Source organism: Dicentrarchus labrax, unplaced genomic scaffold (assembly GCF_905237075.1).
Source record: "Dicentrarchus labrax unplaced genomic scaffold, dlabrax2021, whole genome shotgun sequence".
NCBI classification, from domain to species: Eukaryota; Metazoa; Chordata; class Actinopteri; family Moronidae; genus Dicentrarchus; species Dicentrarchus labrax.
Window position 1 is genome coordinate 18475448 of NW_026136711.1, and position 19677 is coordinate 18495124.

Sequence of the window (19677 nt, forward strand, 5' to 3'; positions counted from 1 at the left end):
CAAGCAGTAGTTATTTTCTATCTCCAAATGCAAATGTGACTAGAGGCTTGGCATCTGCCTGAGGGCTCAGTCGGCTGACAGTATGCATTCTGGGGAGTGATCTATTGATCCATATTCAATATCTGCTACACTCTCCTGCTCAGTAAAGTTGGGAGATGAATAAATAGGGAGCAGAACTGACAGTACATACAAGTACACTTGTGCATTAGAAGCCTGTTGGGTGCCTAAATGGTTTACTCACCTGTTTCTTGTGTAAATACCCCAGACTAACATTTCTTTAGGCATAATAAATGATAGCAATGCTGCATTTCAGGACAGATGTGTTTCTGTGGCCAGGTCTGATACAATTGAGTGTGGTGTGACAGAAAGATGAAAAATTCAACCATTTCAGAGGAACCCCTGCTCTATAACAGGCATTAGCACTCCCAAAAATAATGACATAAAAACAATTTGAGAATTAATTAATTTATGAATGAATGTAAAGTCTGGGAGAGAGAAAGGAAAGAGACCAGGAGGAGATGGAGGAGGAGGAGGAGGAGGGGGTTGTCAACAGTGATACATCTTTCATCTCTAACAAGGTCTGAAAGCTGCAGAAACACAGACATTGACAGCAACCCTAAGAACACCACTCTCCTCCTTTCACCTTATCCTTTCCACTTCGCCATCCTGCGTGATGTGTGTCACTCTCACATCGGTGTAACCCACGCTTTGTACTCACACTTGAGTCTCTGCACACCTGCTGTTCTCCACAAACACACAGCTCCACAAGCAGCTCATCTTAATCATGCGTGGAAACTCTTCATTTGGCCAAGCAAGGTTATAGTACACTTATACTATTATTACTGTGATGCGCTGCTGGAGCACGCCCCGTGAGGCACTGAGAAGGCAAACCCAACATGCATTTATACAAGAAAAGAAATAATACACAACTTGATCCCTATATTAGCCAACTGTAGGTTCATTTAATGACAAATAAGGACGCTGTAAACCCGACAGAGAACACCCTCACTCTGTAAGTATTATCACATCGTTTATTCTAACAGTAGCGCAAATAAATCTTTAATATTTGAACGGAAAAAGACAACCTTTGATTAAACTATTAAACAGATGTAGTCATTTGATTTGTGAAAAGGTCACATGCAGGATGGGACGGTGAATCGGTGTGTGTGTGTGTGTGTGTGTGTGTGTGTGTGTGTGTGTGTGTGTGTGTGTTACGGAGGGAGGGCGGGGGAGCAGTAGTAGGCAGATGCTGAGGAGAGAAGCAGGACGGAAAATACAACAAGTGAGTGAACTGTTGCTCTCCAAATAAAGTCGGGATTTCTGCACGGCGAAAGTCTGTTAAAGTCACTCGTCAGAATATGTGAATTTATTTCAGGGAGCGCAACTTCTAATTGTATTATTGTTACTCTTTTTTTTTTCTTCAAATTTCCTCCGTGTCTGCTCGGACTGCCTTCAGCACTGTGGAAGGTGCGGTCCGGACACCATGAGCGAGTCCTGGATGAGATGCTTACTGCAAGTTTAAATATTAGTGTGACTTTGAGTTTTGGCACCACAGCGCAACTTCACCCCGACGCGACGGTCAAAGTCAGTGTTGTAAGGATTTCATTGCGTCCTGGACCAGTTTTCCTGCGGCGTTTCCATCTGAACCGGCAGGATGAAAAACCACTGAGAACCGGGTAGAAAAGAAAGAAGGAAAGAAAAACCAGGTAAGCTGATCTGTTTCTTTTGTGTTGATTTTGTCAAAAGTTTGCTGGTGAAATCACAATTTCCTTTTACTCTGAATACATCTGAATGTGCATTCAAATGTAAGTGTAAGCTTTAAATAAAGGGAATTAATAATATTAAAATTAGAGTATTTTTGTTGTTAAAAGAAACTGAGTTTATACCATAATGCATTTAGGCCTGTAATAACGTCTATATGTAGCTTTGAACCCAATTTGTTTGATTATTAAAACAACAATTATTAACAAAAATGTTTAAATAGACTTACAGTAATCCATTATTACCAACCTCTCTGTAGTCCTGTAACACATTTTTTCGTTATTTTAAATTGCTGAATATAAATTCAAACAAATGAAGTGCTTTGTTTGTTGAATTTCTTTCTACATTTCATGTTAAAAGTTAATGTGTTATAGCAACAGGATTGAGTTTTCTTAGCCCATGACTGCTTATTTCATTATACGTGTGTGTCTCTTCTTTTTCTTCTAGATTGCAAGAGATTCAGTGATTTGTGACGCTGTGACAAAATGTTCTCTGCTTCGTCAAAGCTGCCTTTAAAACAAAAGTTTACACATTCAATGCAATTTGGCCTGCCCTTTCCTCAGAATTATCCTTTTTATGACCTGTAATAAACCTGTACTTTGAATAGAGGAGTAGACTACAGAGATAAATCTAATTCAGGGCCCTAAAACAGGAGAGAAAGGTGTGAGCCCATCAACAAAAACATAGGGAGACAGGACGAGCGCAGAGATTTAGCAGTTTCCTCATTCTTCTCCTCTCATTCCTGGACAGACTAGTAAAGCGCCCTTCCCCGTATGTGGTGGGTGAGATGAACTCCAGTGGGAATACTGTAGACCCCACCTGACAGCTCTCTGCCTGAGCAACTGAAAGCTTTTCACTGGAGCCTCCACAACCACAGAGCTGGATTAAAAAAAAAAGAAACTTTCCTAAAATCCAACATCTCAACAGTGATGCTCCTTTTTGAGAAAGACATTTAAAATATTTCTGTTATTTTTCTCTTGAAAAATGATGTATACTCTTTAGAAAGGTTGAAAGATCTCAGACATTGTGAACCAGGGGAAACTGAAAAATAAAAGGATACAAAACAAATCTACTGAACACCAAGAAATGGAAAAACCTATTTGTCATTCTCCCCCCGACTTCTGATTTCCTCCTGTCTGAGACTTGTCGGTCCCTCTCCTAGAATAGCCCCCAATTTCTTTTCTTTGGCCCACACAATCACATATTTTCCTCCTCCATCTTCTTGATCCAGTAGCTACTTTCTACCCAGAGTTCAGCCTGGCCGGCACAACCATTCCAGCTAAGGGGGAGGAGGACTTCCTCACGCTGGCCGCCTCCCGGCTCAGTCGCAAGAAACGTGTCATCGGGGCTGGAGTCGGCGTGGCCATGGTTCTGGTCCTGCTGGTGGCCATTCCCCTATTGGTCCACACCACCAAGGGGGGAGGGTCCGGAGGAGGGGGCACGCATTATGAAATGCTTGGGAGCTGCAAGATGGTGTGTGACACTTTCACCCCCCCACAAGGAGAGCTGACAGCTGTCTCCCCTCAGCCCCCAGACTTCCCAAACCGCAGGGGCAAACAGGGCTTTAGAGGGACCCCTGGACTTCCTGGTCCTCCAGGTCCTAAAGGGCCCCCCGGAGAGCCTGGCAAGCCCGGCCCACCTGGTCCACCAGGGCCTGGACCTGGTGGCTACGGCCAATCCTTCTACAGTCCCAAAATTGCCTTCTATGCAGGCCTCCGGAAGCAACATGAAGGGAGTGAAATACTGAAGTTTGATGACGTGGTGACCAACGTAGGGAACTACTATGAGCCGAGTACCGGCAAGTTCACCTGCCCTCTGCCTGGCATCTACTACTTCACCTACCATGTCCTGATGAGAGGAGGTGATGGGACGAGCATGTGGGCTGACCTGAAGAAGAACGGACAGGTGAGTGTGTCTGGGTGTTAGGTGGGCGTGTTTGTATGAAGTCTCCCTCTGATAATGTGATCTGAGAGCTCTGCCTTTTTAAACAATCTCCAGTCAGCAAATGTTAACCAAACAAAATTGGTGAAAATCTTGTGTGCACTCATGTGGAGAGTTTGAACCACTATCACTCTGTGGCACACCAAGCAGGGGAGACAACAACAGGAACACTTTTATAATGCAAGCTAGTGAAACATAAATTCACAACAAGTTAAATTAAACATATATATAAAAATATATATAAATGTTTTCTAAACTGATATTTTCAAAATGATTATAGAACTCCAAAATTGCAAAAATAAAACCATTAATCTTACACCAAAATAATTAAGTTTGGTTCAGGTTTAGACAAAAAAAACAAAAAAAAGTTGGGGAAAGATTCTAATTTGGGTTAAAATAACTTTGTTAAACTTGTTTTTGATTTACTTTGGTGGACAAATAAGAAATAAAGCCAGGATAAAATAAAAATAACGCAAACTTGCAAACAAAGGGAGAAGGACAGAGAGAGAGAGAGAGAGAGAGAGAGAGAGAGAGAGAGAGAGAGAGAGAAAGAGAGAGAGAGTGACAGCCAAGCGATCAAGAGGATAACAATCCTCCACGTCTCGGTGGAACAAAGCCAAAATGCAACAGCTGGCTACTGTCCTCTGAGGAACTCTGGCTTTAACTCTAATAAATAAACAAGTACAAATGTCTGGAAAAAGCCTTGAATGCTTCCATCTGGAGATCCATGACAAGCTTGAAGTACTAAGCCCTCACTCTAGTGAGGAGCCCTGACTCTGACATGTGTGCTGCAGAACAGAAGAGTGACGTCCTGGGGATTACCAGAGAAGAAGAAAAATCATGCTTTGCATTGTTACAAGGCAAGTCAAACTAGGCTGAGTGTTTGATGGTACAACAGTGTTTCTTCTACACATAATTTACATGGTACAAGAACTGACAGCATTATGCTGCTGAGCAGACCATCATCCAGCCAGGCTACTGTTTACTGATATGCTTTAGTGAATCTACATCTGAAAAGACTGTAAATAAAACAGAGACAATATGAATTCAACAGGGGACAGCTCAATGGTTTGCATTTAAAACCATTGTCACTAATCCTATCTAAAAAATGCCCAGTTTCAAGTTCATTATTATGTGAACATGCAAGATTGGCACAATTTTGATAATTGATGATGAAGCGATAGACAGGAAATGTATGACATATAACTTAAATCCCCAGCTTGAATTGAACCCTGGAGGTTGTTGTTAGGTTGTGTAAGTCTTAACCATTGGGCCTCCAGAGCTCTCCGCTCCCTGTTTTGTGTGGAATTGTTTTCTTTTTAAAGTGCCTAGTTTCCTGTAGTCCTCATCACTTTTTCTTGCTAACCCTACTGTTGCCATATGAAAACTTAATCTGTAAATTCACGCTACACCAATCAGTGCAGCTGGCCCTTGTTGGCTTTCCCGCTATCCGTCGCAATGCAACAATGCTACCTACAGTGTGACTGACTACAACATCATGGGGCCTGCTACAGAGAATTAAAGCTAGGTTTATTGCAGTGGTTGACTGGAGCTTTACCCCTACTAACATAATAACAACTATGGTTAAGTAGTAGTTTAGTACAGAATTAGATTGTTTTCATACTGCTTTGTTTTAATAGACTTACCAAATACACACATTATTATATTGTAGATCTTTTTTTGTGACAGATCAAGTCCATAAAAATAGTTATTCCCTATTTCATTGATTTGATGGGATGTGCATAAAGTGCAGAATAAAGAGGACAGACATTTAAATGCCAGATATAATTGGGGGACTTGGTTTGTTGCCTGCCTTCACAGACATTGTCATTCCTGTCTTCTCCTGCTGTTAAATCTTTCATAGCCTTTAGATGAGATCTTCTCCCCTCCACCTGTGCCCCTCTCCATTACACACACACACACACACACACACACACACACACACACACACACACACACACACACACACACACACACACACACACACGCTTTTATCGTCCACACTGGCTATTGACTCCTTCCCCATTAATTATCTTTTCCATCAACTAAATTATTTAACCCAATTCAGTGCTGATCTTGCCCCCACAGTTTCATTACATCCGCTGTTTTTTTCTGTTAATAGACAAGTGCTCTTGTAGTAGAGTGAACCAGCTAGGTCATTGGGAAAAACCTTGAAGATAACACTGAAAAAACTTTGTCAGTTGAGAAACTCGTAAAGACATTCTTTATTATTACTGCAACAATCTTTCTGAATATTTTCTTTATGTAGATTTATGTATGTAATTTTGTAGATTATGAGACAACAATGAGTGAGAATATGCATTGAAGGAATAGTTAGGAATAGACATTTTGGGAGACACTTTTTCACTTGCCAAAATTAGATAAGAAGATTGATACCGCTGTGATGTCTGTATAATAAAATATGTAGCAGGTATAGGTGTCATTTACAAAAGGGGCACTGGAGACATGTGCCCACCACTTTGAAATGGACGATTTTGTCCCCATCAGTTTTAAAAAGCAGAATTTGTTAAAAATGTTTGTATCAAAAATACCCAAAAGTTTGCAAACACATTGAGATCATTGCATATTATTTGAATTAAGGTACTTTACATAATAAGATGACTTTTTTTCGTGCTATTATCAGTTATAAATTAGTTTGTCCTGGCATAAAGAAATGGACATGCTGCATGAGAGTCTAACTATGACTTTAACAGGCAGCAGAGGCGACATAAAGTCTCACTCTCTTAATCTCTGTCTCTCACTACTCACACAGAACTTACTTTCTCAACCAGTCTCGCTCTCAGACATTTTATACAGACTGATTTAATGCAAATTGTTATTCTCGGTAGTGCCGTCATAATTTGGTTGGTACCCTTACAGCAAAAGTACCACGTTTGGTACTCAACCCTGCATTTTGCGTTTTATGCTGAGTATGGTTAAGGCCATAAGCAGCAAGCCAAGGCTATGCCCTTTGTAAAAATTTTCCCGACCCACCATAATAATCTACTCCAACCTCATACTGTACCCCATTTACATTGCTTAAAATTGCATGTGGAAGACTGTTGTGACCTCTTAAAAATGATTTTTTTATCTGAGCCCTTATGTCCCCAACACTTTTTGAGAAAAAGTGGCGACCTTGGTAGCAGGAGCCAGATTAGTTTAGCATAGTGTAAAGACTGGAAACAGACAGCTTGAGTCTGTCGAAACTTTACAAAATAAGACATTAGGCCTACTTTAAATTGTGCTGTCAAATTCAGGCCTACTGCATATGTTGCCTATAGGTAACATCTGAAAGATCATTCTGAGCATATTTTATTTATTTATTTTTTATTTGATGCCACATAACAAGTAATATGCAGCAATTTTGGCTATTAATAGGATTTAAGAAACAGGAAGGAAGTTATGCCTCTTCACGAGACCAAACAAATAAACAAACAACAAAAACCTAATAAAGGAAGTGGTTCAATTAACGCAGTGAGCCCTAGAATAATTCTGACATGACACAAAATCAATTCAGTGCCACAGATTTGACATACAGTCTGTTATGGAGCAATAACACCATTATGACACAAATAAATTCAGCTGCCTACACCCTCCCACTGCTATAGAGGGTCCTTATTGGAAAATACTGGTTTACTATTGCTGCTTTCCCTTTGTCTCATGAACTCGGAACCCGAGTTGTTCTGCCACGAGAACGTGACGTCATTGCCTGGCTTGTACCACTGATAGCGTTCCAGTTTGTCTTTGGGCATTACGAGTCGGAAAGAAGTGCAGCAGCTGTCATGTTATTGCTTGTGGCTCATCTAAACAAGCTTAATGTGAAATAATAATAAGTTTTTCTACAGAAACACTAACATTTCAAGTAATTCCGTTATTGCAAGTCTTACATTTCAATAATATTTTGCCATTTTCGCCTATCAGGGGCAGTGGCAGGCTACTGTTATTGTTAGCTACATTAGCCTATTTAGCAAACCAGCTCAAAAACAAAACTTTACATTGTATTGTACGCACAGCAACACCGTGCAATGCATAAATTGGTGACAGGACTAAAGCAGCAATGTAAACAAGTGTGTAGGAGCATTTAAAATCGACATTAAAACGACCAACATAGTACAAATACAAAGAAAATACATCTTAATATGGGCGCTGCCATCTTTGTTTTGCAGGTCGTACGTGCCCCCCCGTTTAGCTCGGTACACTGTGAGGAGCACCGAGCTGGACGGCTGAAATTCCGACCAAAAGGGGGTGTGTCTCTGTGAAATCTTGCGAGATAGCTGCGAGATTTACACTTTCCAACTCGGGTTCTGAGTTCACGAGACAAATGGAAAGCAACTTCTAATGACAACAAATTACATTCATCATTATGAAGGGGTGGCACAGAGGTCATCCAGGACATGCCTGGCCGCCCATCCCCGTATAGCTAACTCCAATGTAACCCATCCATGTCTGGTGACATAGTGTAAAGAGCAACAAAATGTGTGTCAGGAAGGGGTTGGGATGGATTGGTCAAACCCACGCAGGACTTTCGTCCAGACGAGTGCAGGTTTGTGTCCTGTGTGAAACCAAGTCTTGTTGCCCCAACAATGACAATGTGACATGCAGATCATGTGACTTACATCATGTAACATGCTTCATTTAACTTTATCTAACATCATCTTTTCCTAAACAAACAGTACTTTTGTTGGCTAAATCTTCCTGACAAAGTGTTAAAAAGTAATCGCAGGCAGATGCTAAAGAGTACAATGTGCTTCTATATATGACGCTGAGGGGCGTGACAAAGCCGAGTCACTATTTGACGACCTGGAATGAGAAAGTGTCATCTAACCACCTCCTCACACCTCCAGCACCTCTACCAATATTTTTTTATTACTTGTTACTGAATAAATGACATTATTGTAACCAGCAATCAACAAGCAAATCTGGTTTGTTTCATTCAAACAAAAACTGAAGGGCAAAGATGACAATTTGCCATTTTAGACACGCATTTAATTGCCAAACTAATATGCTAAGCAAATCTAACAGGCTACTGGCTCCAGCTATATATGAACTTTCCCAAAATGTCGAACTATTCCTTTAAAGTCAGTCTGTAGTGTGTTTCGCAGGATGGGAGTGTGTGTGTGTGTGTGTGTGTGTGTGTGTGTGTGTGTGTGTGTGTGTGTGTGTGTGTGTGTGTGTGTGTGTACGTGCAAGTGTATACAACAATTGTCAGACTGATATGCATGGTGTTGATCAATGTCTTGTCAAAGGGAGCTGAGAATAAGACACATCCTGAGGAGGGATCGCTGCAGAGACAGGCAGGGCACAGACAAGCGGGCTGACAGAAAGCGATAGATGGATGGATATTCACAGGAGAATGGACAGAGCAGGATGAGAGAAAAGGCAACATGAGAGAGTCCTCTGTCCTCTGGTCAAGGGAGGAGTTGCGGAGCAGGGATAAAGCTATGTAATCAGACACAATGACTGACATATATGAAACAAATCTGACTCATGTTGCCAGCTGATCGTCTTAACTTTTGGATAATGTAATTTGTAGCTGAAGTTTGCAGAGCAGAATCACTTAAGGAATCCTCTTCACTCCTCGTGTCCCATAACTCATCAAAAGATTGGTGTTGAAGTAGATGACCTTTTCAATGGATATATAATTCACCACCAATATGTACTTTGCCCTTTACAGTGATGAGCATGGAGTGGGAGTATGAATATTTATAGCTGGTCCAATATGGGAGAAACTGGGTTGGTCAGTTGGTCAGTCCGTAGTGCCCACACACACACACACACACACACACACACACACACACACACGCACAGTTTCGATGACATCATTATGCTAGTAGCATTTCAGCATCTCCTCTGCTATTGACACAGGGTAACCTTATTATGTGGCAGTGGCCTTAGGTTGGATGTTTTGGATCTGACCTACGGGAGGATGACTTATTAAAACCCAACAAAGTGTTCTGACATGTGGCTCAGCCTTGACAATGTAAGGTGTAAAGGTTGGAAGGAAAAGGGAAATGAGTGAAGGAATTAAAAGTGGAGTACTCTAAGCTTTGGATTAAAAGTGCAAGGTGTCCAGGTGGTTGGGATAATAGATGTGTAGGTTCTGATAAAGGTGCATGTGTTGGTTTCATTATTATTTTCATTATTGTGAATGTGTTTTGTCTAATTAAAGGTGTTTTAATTCCTGTGAGGTTATGAATAACGGTTTGCAAGTAGACAACTGGTGTCTTTTAGGGCTGGCTCTCAAGCAGCAAAGACAATACGTTGATGCATCATAGTTTTTAATGCACCTTTAACTACATCCCAGGGTTTATGCATGTACTTAAAAAATAACTGTACATCTATGAGCTAATTAGATAATTTAATATACCACTTAAAAGTTTTGGTGGTGACAAGCTTGGACTCAATTATAAGAAGGAAACGGCTCGCCTCCAGTAGGTAGGTGTGATGTGGCTACTGTGAGAGGTGGAAGCTGCTAATTACAGTATGTCAGACAAGGTGTCAATATGGGCCTCATGTGGCACTTTATTAGACAGTTTCAAATTTATTCCATGTTGGCACTTTGGCAGCCGTGTTTTTTCCCCGCAACAGTAGCATGTGTTGGTAGATTAATTCTTAATCAAGAGTAAATTTCTAAAGTGGTGCCTTGGTTTAGTGTCAGACACAATGGCCTGACATTATAATGGGGAACATTTTGTGATATAAAAGTCCCCCATTTCAGGCAGCATTTCTTCTAGAGCAAACAGAAAGAATCCCCTCATATACCTTGCAGCTTGCCCGTTTTCTCTTCTCGTCTTTTTCTCTGAGTTCACACGTTCATGCACACAGCCATTATTTGACTATATGTTTCTGTTATAATGGCTGAGGCCATTATATTCTGTCGACTAAAACGACTCGGCTGGTTGTTACTGTGTTTTGTCATGCCTTTGTTGTGCTTTCCTTTTGCCTCCCCATTATATCATTATTTCTCCTCATCAAGGAACCAGGATTGTGTCTCTTTTTACAAAGAGCAGTATTTCACTGTGTTTGATAGTAGCAGAGCTAACATGAACAATGGTTAAAATACACAGTGGAAGTATTGAAGTATATTGGAATCAGAGGGATATTAACTTCTGACCTATGAACAGGTTTTATATGACAAATGAATATTGTTTGGGTCCCTGCATGTTGTGTTTTTTCACTTTGTGTACAGGTGTAAAACACACAGAGTTAATATGACACAGTAAACAATATGTCATAAAAAAAAAAAGAATAATTTAACTTCAGAGCTGAGGTTTCGCTCTGGCGGCTCTGCAGGTGGACCATCCACACGACCCATTTATATCCAATTAAAGCATCTCCTCTACCCTCAAAGGATCAGTCTAGAGCCAATTAGAGACTTTCTAATCAACATCTTGACACCTTGGGTCTTGAGTGTCATGGAAAAATATTAACATTTAGCATGCCAATTAGTGTGTGAGTGTGCAGTGCAGGAGAAGGGTTACATGTTGACGTGCATAATAGAAACAGGATACCTCAGCCTGGTACACGTGGAGGGAGGCAGAGAGAACACAGCAGCTTTTACAAAAAAGGGCCATTTCAATTGCCCTTCTTCTCCTCTCCCAGTTCACCCTTAGAGGTCCCTCAGGTAAGTTTAAGAGACCCCGTCTCAATCGCCTCGCTCTGCTCTGAGAGGTCTGTACATCACAGTGAATGAATCCTGTCAGTTTTATTACCAGAGGATCAAGGCACCACTGCGAAACAAAACAAAACTGAAAAAATAACACACTATATGGACAGCCCACCTCCCCAACCTCATTTATACTGCCACCCCCCGCCTCCTCTGAAGCAGGCATGCTTGATCAGTTTGTTATCCAACAGGCTCTCTCCCCATCACTCAAAGCCCCTCTCAACTTTGGCTTCCTTTACCCGAATCCTGTGCTTAGACTGTTAAAAGTGCATGCAGCTGCTCACTCGTCTGTGTGTCCTTATCCAAATTTCTGCTTTCACACCCTTCTTTTCACTACTTCTTTTCTCCTTACCCCATGCCCTCCTTCCATCATTTTTGTCTGAGACAAAGCTCGTACGTAGCAGCATTAAGAACTGTACTTTGATAATGAGTCTTTGGCTAAATGAATTTGAAATACAGTATCTCAACCCTTAAATATGTCAAACAAATCAGTGGCACACAGCTGAAAATGTAGATTTTATTGAGCATTTAGTGCTGTCAGTGAATTATTTCTATGCTGTAAATTTCCTCTCTCTCTGTCTGTCTCTCTCTCTCTCTCTCTCTCTCTCTCTCTCTCTCTTTGTCTCTCTGTCTCTTGCTCCCTATTTAATGTTGCCCCTCTAATGAAAAGTGGAGGCAGTGTAATCTTCTCCATTGTCCCGCGGGTACCCCTTCTCCCCAACAGCAGCAGATCAAGTCAGAACAGCGTTGGGCCAACAGACAGAAATTCACTCCCTTGTCGCTATCAATCTCCGCTGCTGTTGACAATAATCCTGATTTGCCTTTCACTCCCAAAACCCCAGCCCCTGCCCACTTTAAGACAACAAGGTTTCACTGTGATTGTTGCTGACAGCTGAACCTGCAGATTCATCTGTGCTGGTTTCAGTGTCACAAAGCTCTGCAATATCACCAGCTCGATCTCGGACCAAGAAATTATAATATATTCCACAGCGGTGGAGGAAGGATTCAGATCCTCAAAACAAGGAGGAATAACCAATAGCCAATTTATACAATTTGTGTTAAATGATTAGTGTTACTAAAAGTTAAAAGCACACTTAGAACTTAAAAAGACAGTAAAATATTGGTTCCATTTATTTATTTTTCCAAGGAAATCTTTTTTTTCCAAGATGAATTTGTCAGATTTGACAGTGAAATGTGAATGATAAATAAATTATTAGATCTAGTGATGCATAAATGTGTAAGAAGCATTTTACTGTTGTAGCTGGTTATAGTTTTATTTTATCTACCGTTGGATATAGTTTAATCATATGATTGCATTTTATTTTCAAAGTTCATAATATCATTTTAATGTAAAATTTAATCTGAAAAGTTACAGCCAGATAAATGTAGTGCAGTAGTAGCATACAAATCAAAATACTCAAGAACAGTGTGGGCCTTAAAAAATGTACTAGATTACTATAATTCATGATTAACTTATATTCCATTGTAGCAATAATAGTGATGATGACTGTAATAACATTTTAAATGTCACACTCTTAAAAATATGTGCATAAAATGTATAAAATAGCTAACTGTATGTACAGGAGGAGAACGCAACCATGAATTAATCATAAATGTAACACATTAAATGTCAGCATCTCCACTGTCTGAGTTGAGGCTAAGTGTCTCATAAGGAAGTCAACCATGAAAAGCCATAAATAATACTGTGTCCTTTTGGTTGGCAAATAATAATTAGCTGATGTTCATATTTAAAAGGCCATTTCAATGAGGTGGTGTGAATATCACTGCTGCAACTTTTGTTATGATCCTTAAATGTGGTTGATGCAGGTATAGGCAGAAGTGTTTTTTGAATGTGCTGCGTGCGGTTTAATCGAGGGATTGTAATAATGTTGTCCATGCACATGCAGAGAAGTAAAGTCATTTTAATTGTACTCATATAGTGTTTTCGTAACAAGTTGCAGCAGCCTGTCAGCCTCCAACTCAGCTGAAAATACTACCAGGGGAATCCTGCCGTTCAACCATGTAGACAGATGTTGGATGTACAAGATGTCAGAATCTCTTTACTGTTATATTTTTCCTAAAACCTATTAGCTTTCCTCGGGGGAGCTGTTCAGTCCCTTCAGAGCAAAGCAGTCTTACAGTATAAAATAACAAAATGTCTCATATGCCATGTGGTTTTTCTCAGGTGTTCACTTGAGATTCATAAAAAAAAAAGAAAAAAAAGAGTAAGAGAGCTGCTGTGAGTGTGTGGGATCTTATCCTGACCTCCTGCTAGTATTTCATGGGCCCATTTGACCACTGTAGCCTATCCTGTGCCCCCATTTATTGTGATTGTATGGAGTTATTGAGGAGTTGGACCTATTAGGCAGAGGGGAGCTGCCAAGCCTGTCCAACTACCAATTACCGTAGCCTGCTGCCATGTATAGCCTGCCCTGACGCATCTGGAGGTAGGGAGGGATGCTGCAAGGGGGGGAAGGGAAGTAGGCAATAGGGGTTGTGTGGTAGGGGGGGGTTGGGTCCTCAGGAGACCTGCCACAGCAGCGCACCGTTAATCAATCCGATTTAGACCGGACAGGGACACACTTAGTCGCTGCTCCCGCCAACACTGCCATGGCAGAGGAGAGAAAATGTGTGTGCGTGACCTGCATCTCATTGGAGTGTAAGGACACAAAAAGATGGATAGATGGGTCCAGGATGAAGAGATAGCGATGGGGTAGCGAATGGGAGAGGGATGATGGAAAGGGCGTGAGGTGTGGAGAGAGAGACAACAATTAATGGAGTGATGTGAGTTGAATTAAAACAAAGGAAATGTATCGATTTATTTGCGTCTGAAGGAGGGGACTAAAAACGTTCACCTTCTCTACATGGAAGAAATGTTTCTATGGAGAAATATATTGAGCTGAATTGATGAAATGGGTGAGAAAAAAACTCATTATTGGATGGAGGATGAGGAGAAATGGGTAGTTTAGTCTTATTTGATTTATCTTAGTGATCACAAGAGAGTCAGGGAAGCCTGATGACTGGTGGAGATGATGGACCATATCCTCAGTCAGACCCAGACCCAAAGCCGGAGACAAGGATGGAGTGAGGGTATCATATTTGCATTCATTAATATGTATGCGCTTGTGTACTTTATTTCCACTATGAAATGGATCGTCTGCTTGAATAGTTGGTTAGTTACCCTGCGATAGTGAAATTTATTAAAGTAGATTTGCTTACTGGGTGCAAAAAAGACTTACTTGGGCTTAGAATAGAAGTTGACAAAATAACAGAAACACTGCCCTGTTCATCGTCAAACCAAACCTGTTTACCCACATTAAAATGTTGTTGGTTGAATCCTGACCTGTGCCAAGTGGAATTGTTCTTCTCCTGAAGAAAAGTCAAGTCAGCAAAGAAGAAATATCTTATTATAGCCTTATATCCAAATTAAATATATCCTACCCTATCTTATCCTCTATTTAACAACCATGTGGGCTACCGTAGGCGTTTGACTTCAGCCAAATCATAATGAAACCTTAATAGCAACATATATGGGGTCATTAGGATCTTGGAATATGGGGACATCATTGGATCTATGTTTAGCAATATCACATTTATGTTAACTGTTATGTAAACATGTAGAGTAATCCTCAGATGTAACGACTTCCTCGTGACTGGTCGTACCGTTACAGACTGAGTGCATCAGAGTGGATGACACCCTCTGCGTTTCTCCTCACATAAATCTGTCCAGATGTAAATTAAAGAGTGACGAATGACTCATTGGACCATATTACTTTTTAAAGGTGTGTCAGGCTCCAGGTTCTGTGATCTTCACACCAGATAATGCATCCTTAGGGTATTGGTTTTGAATATGGCAGACATTAATGCAAGTTTTATGAAGCTCATAATATCAGCTCTTGTTATAACTATGTCATAGGGGTGCTGATTACATTGTTTGGTAAGGCTATGGTCTTGTTTGACTGTCTGTCCTTGCCTATGCATTATGCCCATGTTTAGCATTTAATGTATTACAAGTTTTATTTATTTATATATTGCAATTTAAAATTGTGTTTCCTGCATCTTAGCTTCTCTACGTTTCTTTAAAAACTCAAAAATAAAGGTGATGGTTCTCAAAGATTTTTTAAAGTGCTAGTTAGAATTCAGCGTAACATGAATGACTGTCTCACTCGCCTTGAATGTTATTTAGTTTCTTTAAATTTAAAGCTGCTATAATCAATGTTTTTATAATTATGAATAACCGAATTACTTTGTGCTATGAAACAAAATAATATAACTCATTTTAGAGTCTTTCAGCTCTTTTTTTTTGTTTTAATGTACGGCCTTTTTTCATTTTTTCTCATCAGCATCGATTTCAGCTCCCAGCTGATTTGGGTGGAAAGGCTCTAAAAACTCACATTACCTGCCAAGCGGCAGACAGACAAATTTAGAGACTAGCTGGTGAACATAGTGGAGCATTTAGGAGCTAAAAAGCTGGATCTTTTTCTCAAGATTTGATGGAGAGCAAAATTAAAAGCAGAGTGAATATTGGACTTACATTTGTCAGGTGGACAGTGTCTGCTGGATGTGTCAGTGGACAACAGTTTTCTTAAAGTTTGCGATATCAACTTAAAAGGTGAACCTATACATTGTCAACATTACCAGCGAGTTTAAAGTAATTTTCTTGTGAATTGTCTCTTCTATGCATATATGTAAGTGTAACATGGACCATTTGTGCAGTACCTGTAAAATAACAGTCAATTGCTGTCGATCAGCTGCAACAAACAAAATGTCCATATAGCAACTGTCAGTGTGTGTATGTTGCGTTCATTGGGTTTGCTGTAATTGCTTGACAAATAAACTGATGTCCTCCCTGATGCCATCTGTGCAATCCCTATCAGACTCTCTGCAACAGGTGGATCAGGTGTGAGCATAACAATCCTCTGGAAAAATTGATGGTGGCTAAGAAAGGTTGTGCTCAGATGGAGGTTTGAGGCCAAAGATCACTGCACATCTCATCTATCTACCCAGTGGACAGGAAGGCATCTGTACTGATGACATTACACCAAGATCACAGAATGAAACAGGAAATAAATCCAGATAAAGTGAACAGACTTGTTCTACTGTGAGAAGACGAAGAAGATAAGCCATCAAAATCATCACCCTATTATATAAAACAATTGTAAAACAAAATTGCCAGTATTGATAACGATTCTTCTTATAAATCAATTTGGTATTATTTAAAATTCTACCATTTATGTTTTGCATTAGATCACTAAATTGCATTATACTCGTTTTTTTCATGTTTCCTGAAACTAGTTATTAACATTTAAATGGCTGTGGTGATGATTATTCAAAGGGGAGCAGAGAGGATTGTCCCCTAATGAAATGTTGGAAGCTAGTCAGTGAAAATCGTTCCTTGAATATTACAAACACAAACACATTTTTTTTTTGTTTGAGTAAAATAATTAACTGCCATTTAGCAATGATGTGGGAAAAATGCAGGTCATACTTTTACTATCTGAACAAAAATGTGCCATATTTACGTCAGTAATCTGAAAAGAGAGTGGCTGGTGTTCGGTTTGAATTGCCGCCATGTTTGTCTCAATTTAATACCGATGCCTAAAAATGACTCATTGCTAAAACTGTGTGGGAGAGAAAAACACTGCAGAACCAATCCAAACTCTTTAGCTGTTTGTTTTAAAAAGCTCACTCCCTGTCACAAAGTGATTCACTGTATCTCTAGTTTGTTTCATCATGGAAGAGAATGGGAGGAGAATTTCAGGTAAGATGTGTCCTTGAAGTAAGGGCTCTACGTTTGATAGCGGCCGTTCTCGCTGCCATTAAGGAACTACGTTTCTCATTTAGAAATCCCCAGACAGTGTGTAGACACTGAAATCTCCAGTCGTTAAGTATCGTGAGTCATGTGACCTACATAAACGCACAATACCAGCGGCAGTAACACTGCCACACCAGAATCAACATAAATGAAAGTTCCTTATAGCTGCTTTAAAATATGTTATTTGATAAAAAACTAGGGATGCTCGATATTGGCTTTTCTGCCGATATCCGATATTCCAATATTGTCCAACTCTCAATTTCCAATTCCGATATCACCTGATACCGATATCTGCAGGCTTTTTACACCAAAACTGTTAGGTAACAACATAACATATCTCCTGTTGTGGAATTAATACATTATGCCTAATTTTATTGTGATGCCCCACTGGATGCATACATAAATGCAACATGGCTTTCCAAATGTAAACACTGTCTGTGCACAATAAGAGAACAACTTCAACTTTCATTGTATTAATACTGAAAAGAGCGCTGACGCTAATCGCTAGCTACGCACTATCTTTGGTTAATGTGTTTAATTGTATTATTCACCTGAAGGAGTGCTAATGTAAATTCTAAGCCAATTGTTAGTTTGGTTAAGGAACAGCTCATAGCAGGATAAAATATTCAAGGTGCATTCCACTTATTTTGTGTTAATATTAAAATCATTCAGCTTTAAATTGTTTGCTTGTTAGCCACGGTTAGCAACCAACCAGTCTAGCGTAGTTGTTGTTGTTATACGTCATCTAGCGCGCGCCCGTAAACGTCCCATGCTGCGTTCATGCAGGCTCGGAAATGCTGAAGCCTACAGAACAAACATCGGTTATAAAAACCCAATATCGATAATTCCCGATATTATATTTTTTAGTGAATAAGAAATATAATACATCTATTCGCTGTCTATAATAAAGGATTAAAATATCCAAGAAAAAACAGTGGAACATCAGCAGCTTAAACATAGACCACAACACTCTTTTTGTATCTGTTTGTTTCCATCTTTACAGCCTATGAACATCTTCTCTCTCTGTCTCAGGTGAGGGCCAGTGCAATTGCTCAAGATGCAGATCAGAACTACGACTACGCCTCCAACAGCGTCATCCTGCACCTGGATGTGGGGGACGAAGTGTGTGTACAGCTGGACGGGGGCAAAGTTCACGGCGGAAACACCAACAAATACAGCACCTTCTCTGGCTTCCTCATCTACCCTGACTGACAGTATACTCACATTTATATACTCTCTCTCCCTGTAATCAAGCAAAAAAAGTGTCCTCTCCTTTCTGCATCTAACACACCATGCTGCCATAATGTACTTTACCATTTCAATGCTGTTCAGTACACAAAACATGTAATAACATGATCACAGTTAACAGTTTGAAGAGAATATGTGTAAAAATGAATATAATATTGTATATATTACCAGGTAACATTTACTTCTGAGACACACACTTGTGTAATCATTATTCTGTGCCATGTACAGCATGTGTAAGCATGGCTAAAACACATGATTCACATCTGTTTCATATGCACACATTTGCTTGTACACACGCACATACACACACAGGTGTGCACACATTAATTGAGCATCTCCTATCAGTTGTTACACTGAGACAAGATGACCATTTTAGCCACTGGTCTGAAATCGACTGAAATAATCTCTGAATGTAGACTGTAAATCGAAGTGCGTGTTCTTGGCTGCAGCCTCTCGCCTTCGCTCTGAGATGGATTTCCAAACGAGAAAAGTCATGAATATATTGATCGCAGCTGATAATATAGCCAACAACATGAACATAATCCAGTGTGTTGTATGTCTGTGCTCATGCCCGTGTGCAGGCATATGTGTGTGTGTTTGTGCTGAGGTGTCAAAGCAGCGTTGCTGTCAGTTTAACTTGCACTGTCTGACTCCTGTTAAGGGAGGGGGGGGTTGTCAAGTTGTTGGTAACAGTCCCTTAACACACACAGCATATCGATACTGAGGTTTAGCTTTGAGATTTTCCCTGAGCCAGAGCTTATGACAGAGCTTCATCATGTCCTACTAATGAGGCTTCCTCTACGCCCTCATCTGTTCACACTCACACCTCCCTAGTTTGCTGTATGACTTTATTGAAACTGTTCGACATTTTGGGACATACGCCTCTTTGCTTTCCTGCCGAGAGGCAGATGAAAACAATGTTACCATTCTCATATCTCTCTGTTCATTACAACACTACGACCAACAGCTGGTTAGCTGGGTGTAGCATAAGGGCTGGGTGGGTTGTACGAAGTGTTTGGCCGGCAAAGTTGGAAAAGTGTTGACATTCAGTTCAGAACGGCTACACTCGAAGGCAGATTGAAAGGCTGGCGCATACGGAGAGCAAGGTTGCACAATATTGTTTAAAAATGGGGATAATGGTGCCCATTTTCAGACCGTCTCTCTTAGAAGACATTCATAATGTTGCACTTACTTGCTCACATGAAAAGTGACTGAAATAGCATAACAAGAGAAAAAAGAGAGCGAG

General features: G+C 40.3%; 1 protein-coding gene across 2 annotated transcripts; it reads left to right on the plus strand.

The window, feature by feature from the left end:
• The first annotated feature begins 997 nt into the window (after nucleotides 1-997).
• On the plus strand, nucleotides 998-19097 carry c1ql4b (complement component 1, q subcomponent-like 4b). 2 transcript variants are annotated; one of them, XM_051415919.1, is made up of 4 exons: nucleotides 998-1012; nucleotides 1457-1706; nucleotides 2209-3666; nucleotides 18216-19097. In XM_051415919.1, the coding sequence occupies exons 3-4, from the start codon at nucleotides 3127-3129 to the stop codon at nucleotides 18393-18395; spliced, it is 720 nt and encodes a 239-aa protein (XP_051271879.1). In that variant the 5' UTR covers nucleotides 998-1012; nucleotides 1457-1706; nucleotides 2209-3126; the 3' UTR covers nucleotides 18396-19097. The 2 variants fall into 2 exon arrangements, with proteins under 2 accessions (XP_051271879.1, XP_051271877.1); XM_051415917.1 differs by lacking the exon at nucleotides 998-1012 and adding an exon at nucleotides 1226-1282.
• The last annotated feature ends 580 nt before the right edge of the window (nucleotides 19098-19677 follow it).

What these genes read in the sequence shown, in the direction of transcription:
- c1ql4b (XM_051415919.1), top strand. Translation starts at nt 3,127, where the DNA reads ATGGTTCTGGTCCTGCTGGTGGCCATTCCCCTATTGGTCCACACCACC. An exon ending in ACCTGAAGAAGAACGGACAG is followed by an intron (nt 3,667 to 18,215) that starts GTGAGTGTGTCT and finishes TCTCTGTCTCAG; the next exon opens with GTGAGGGCCAGTGCAATTGC.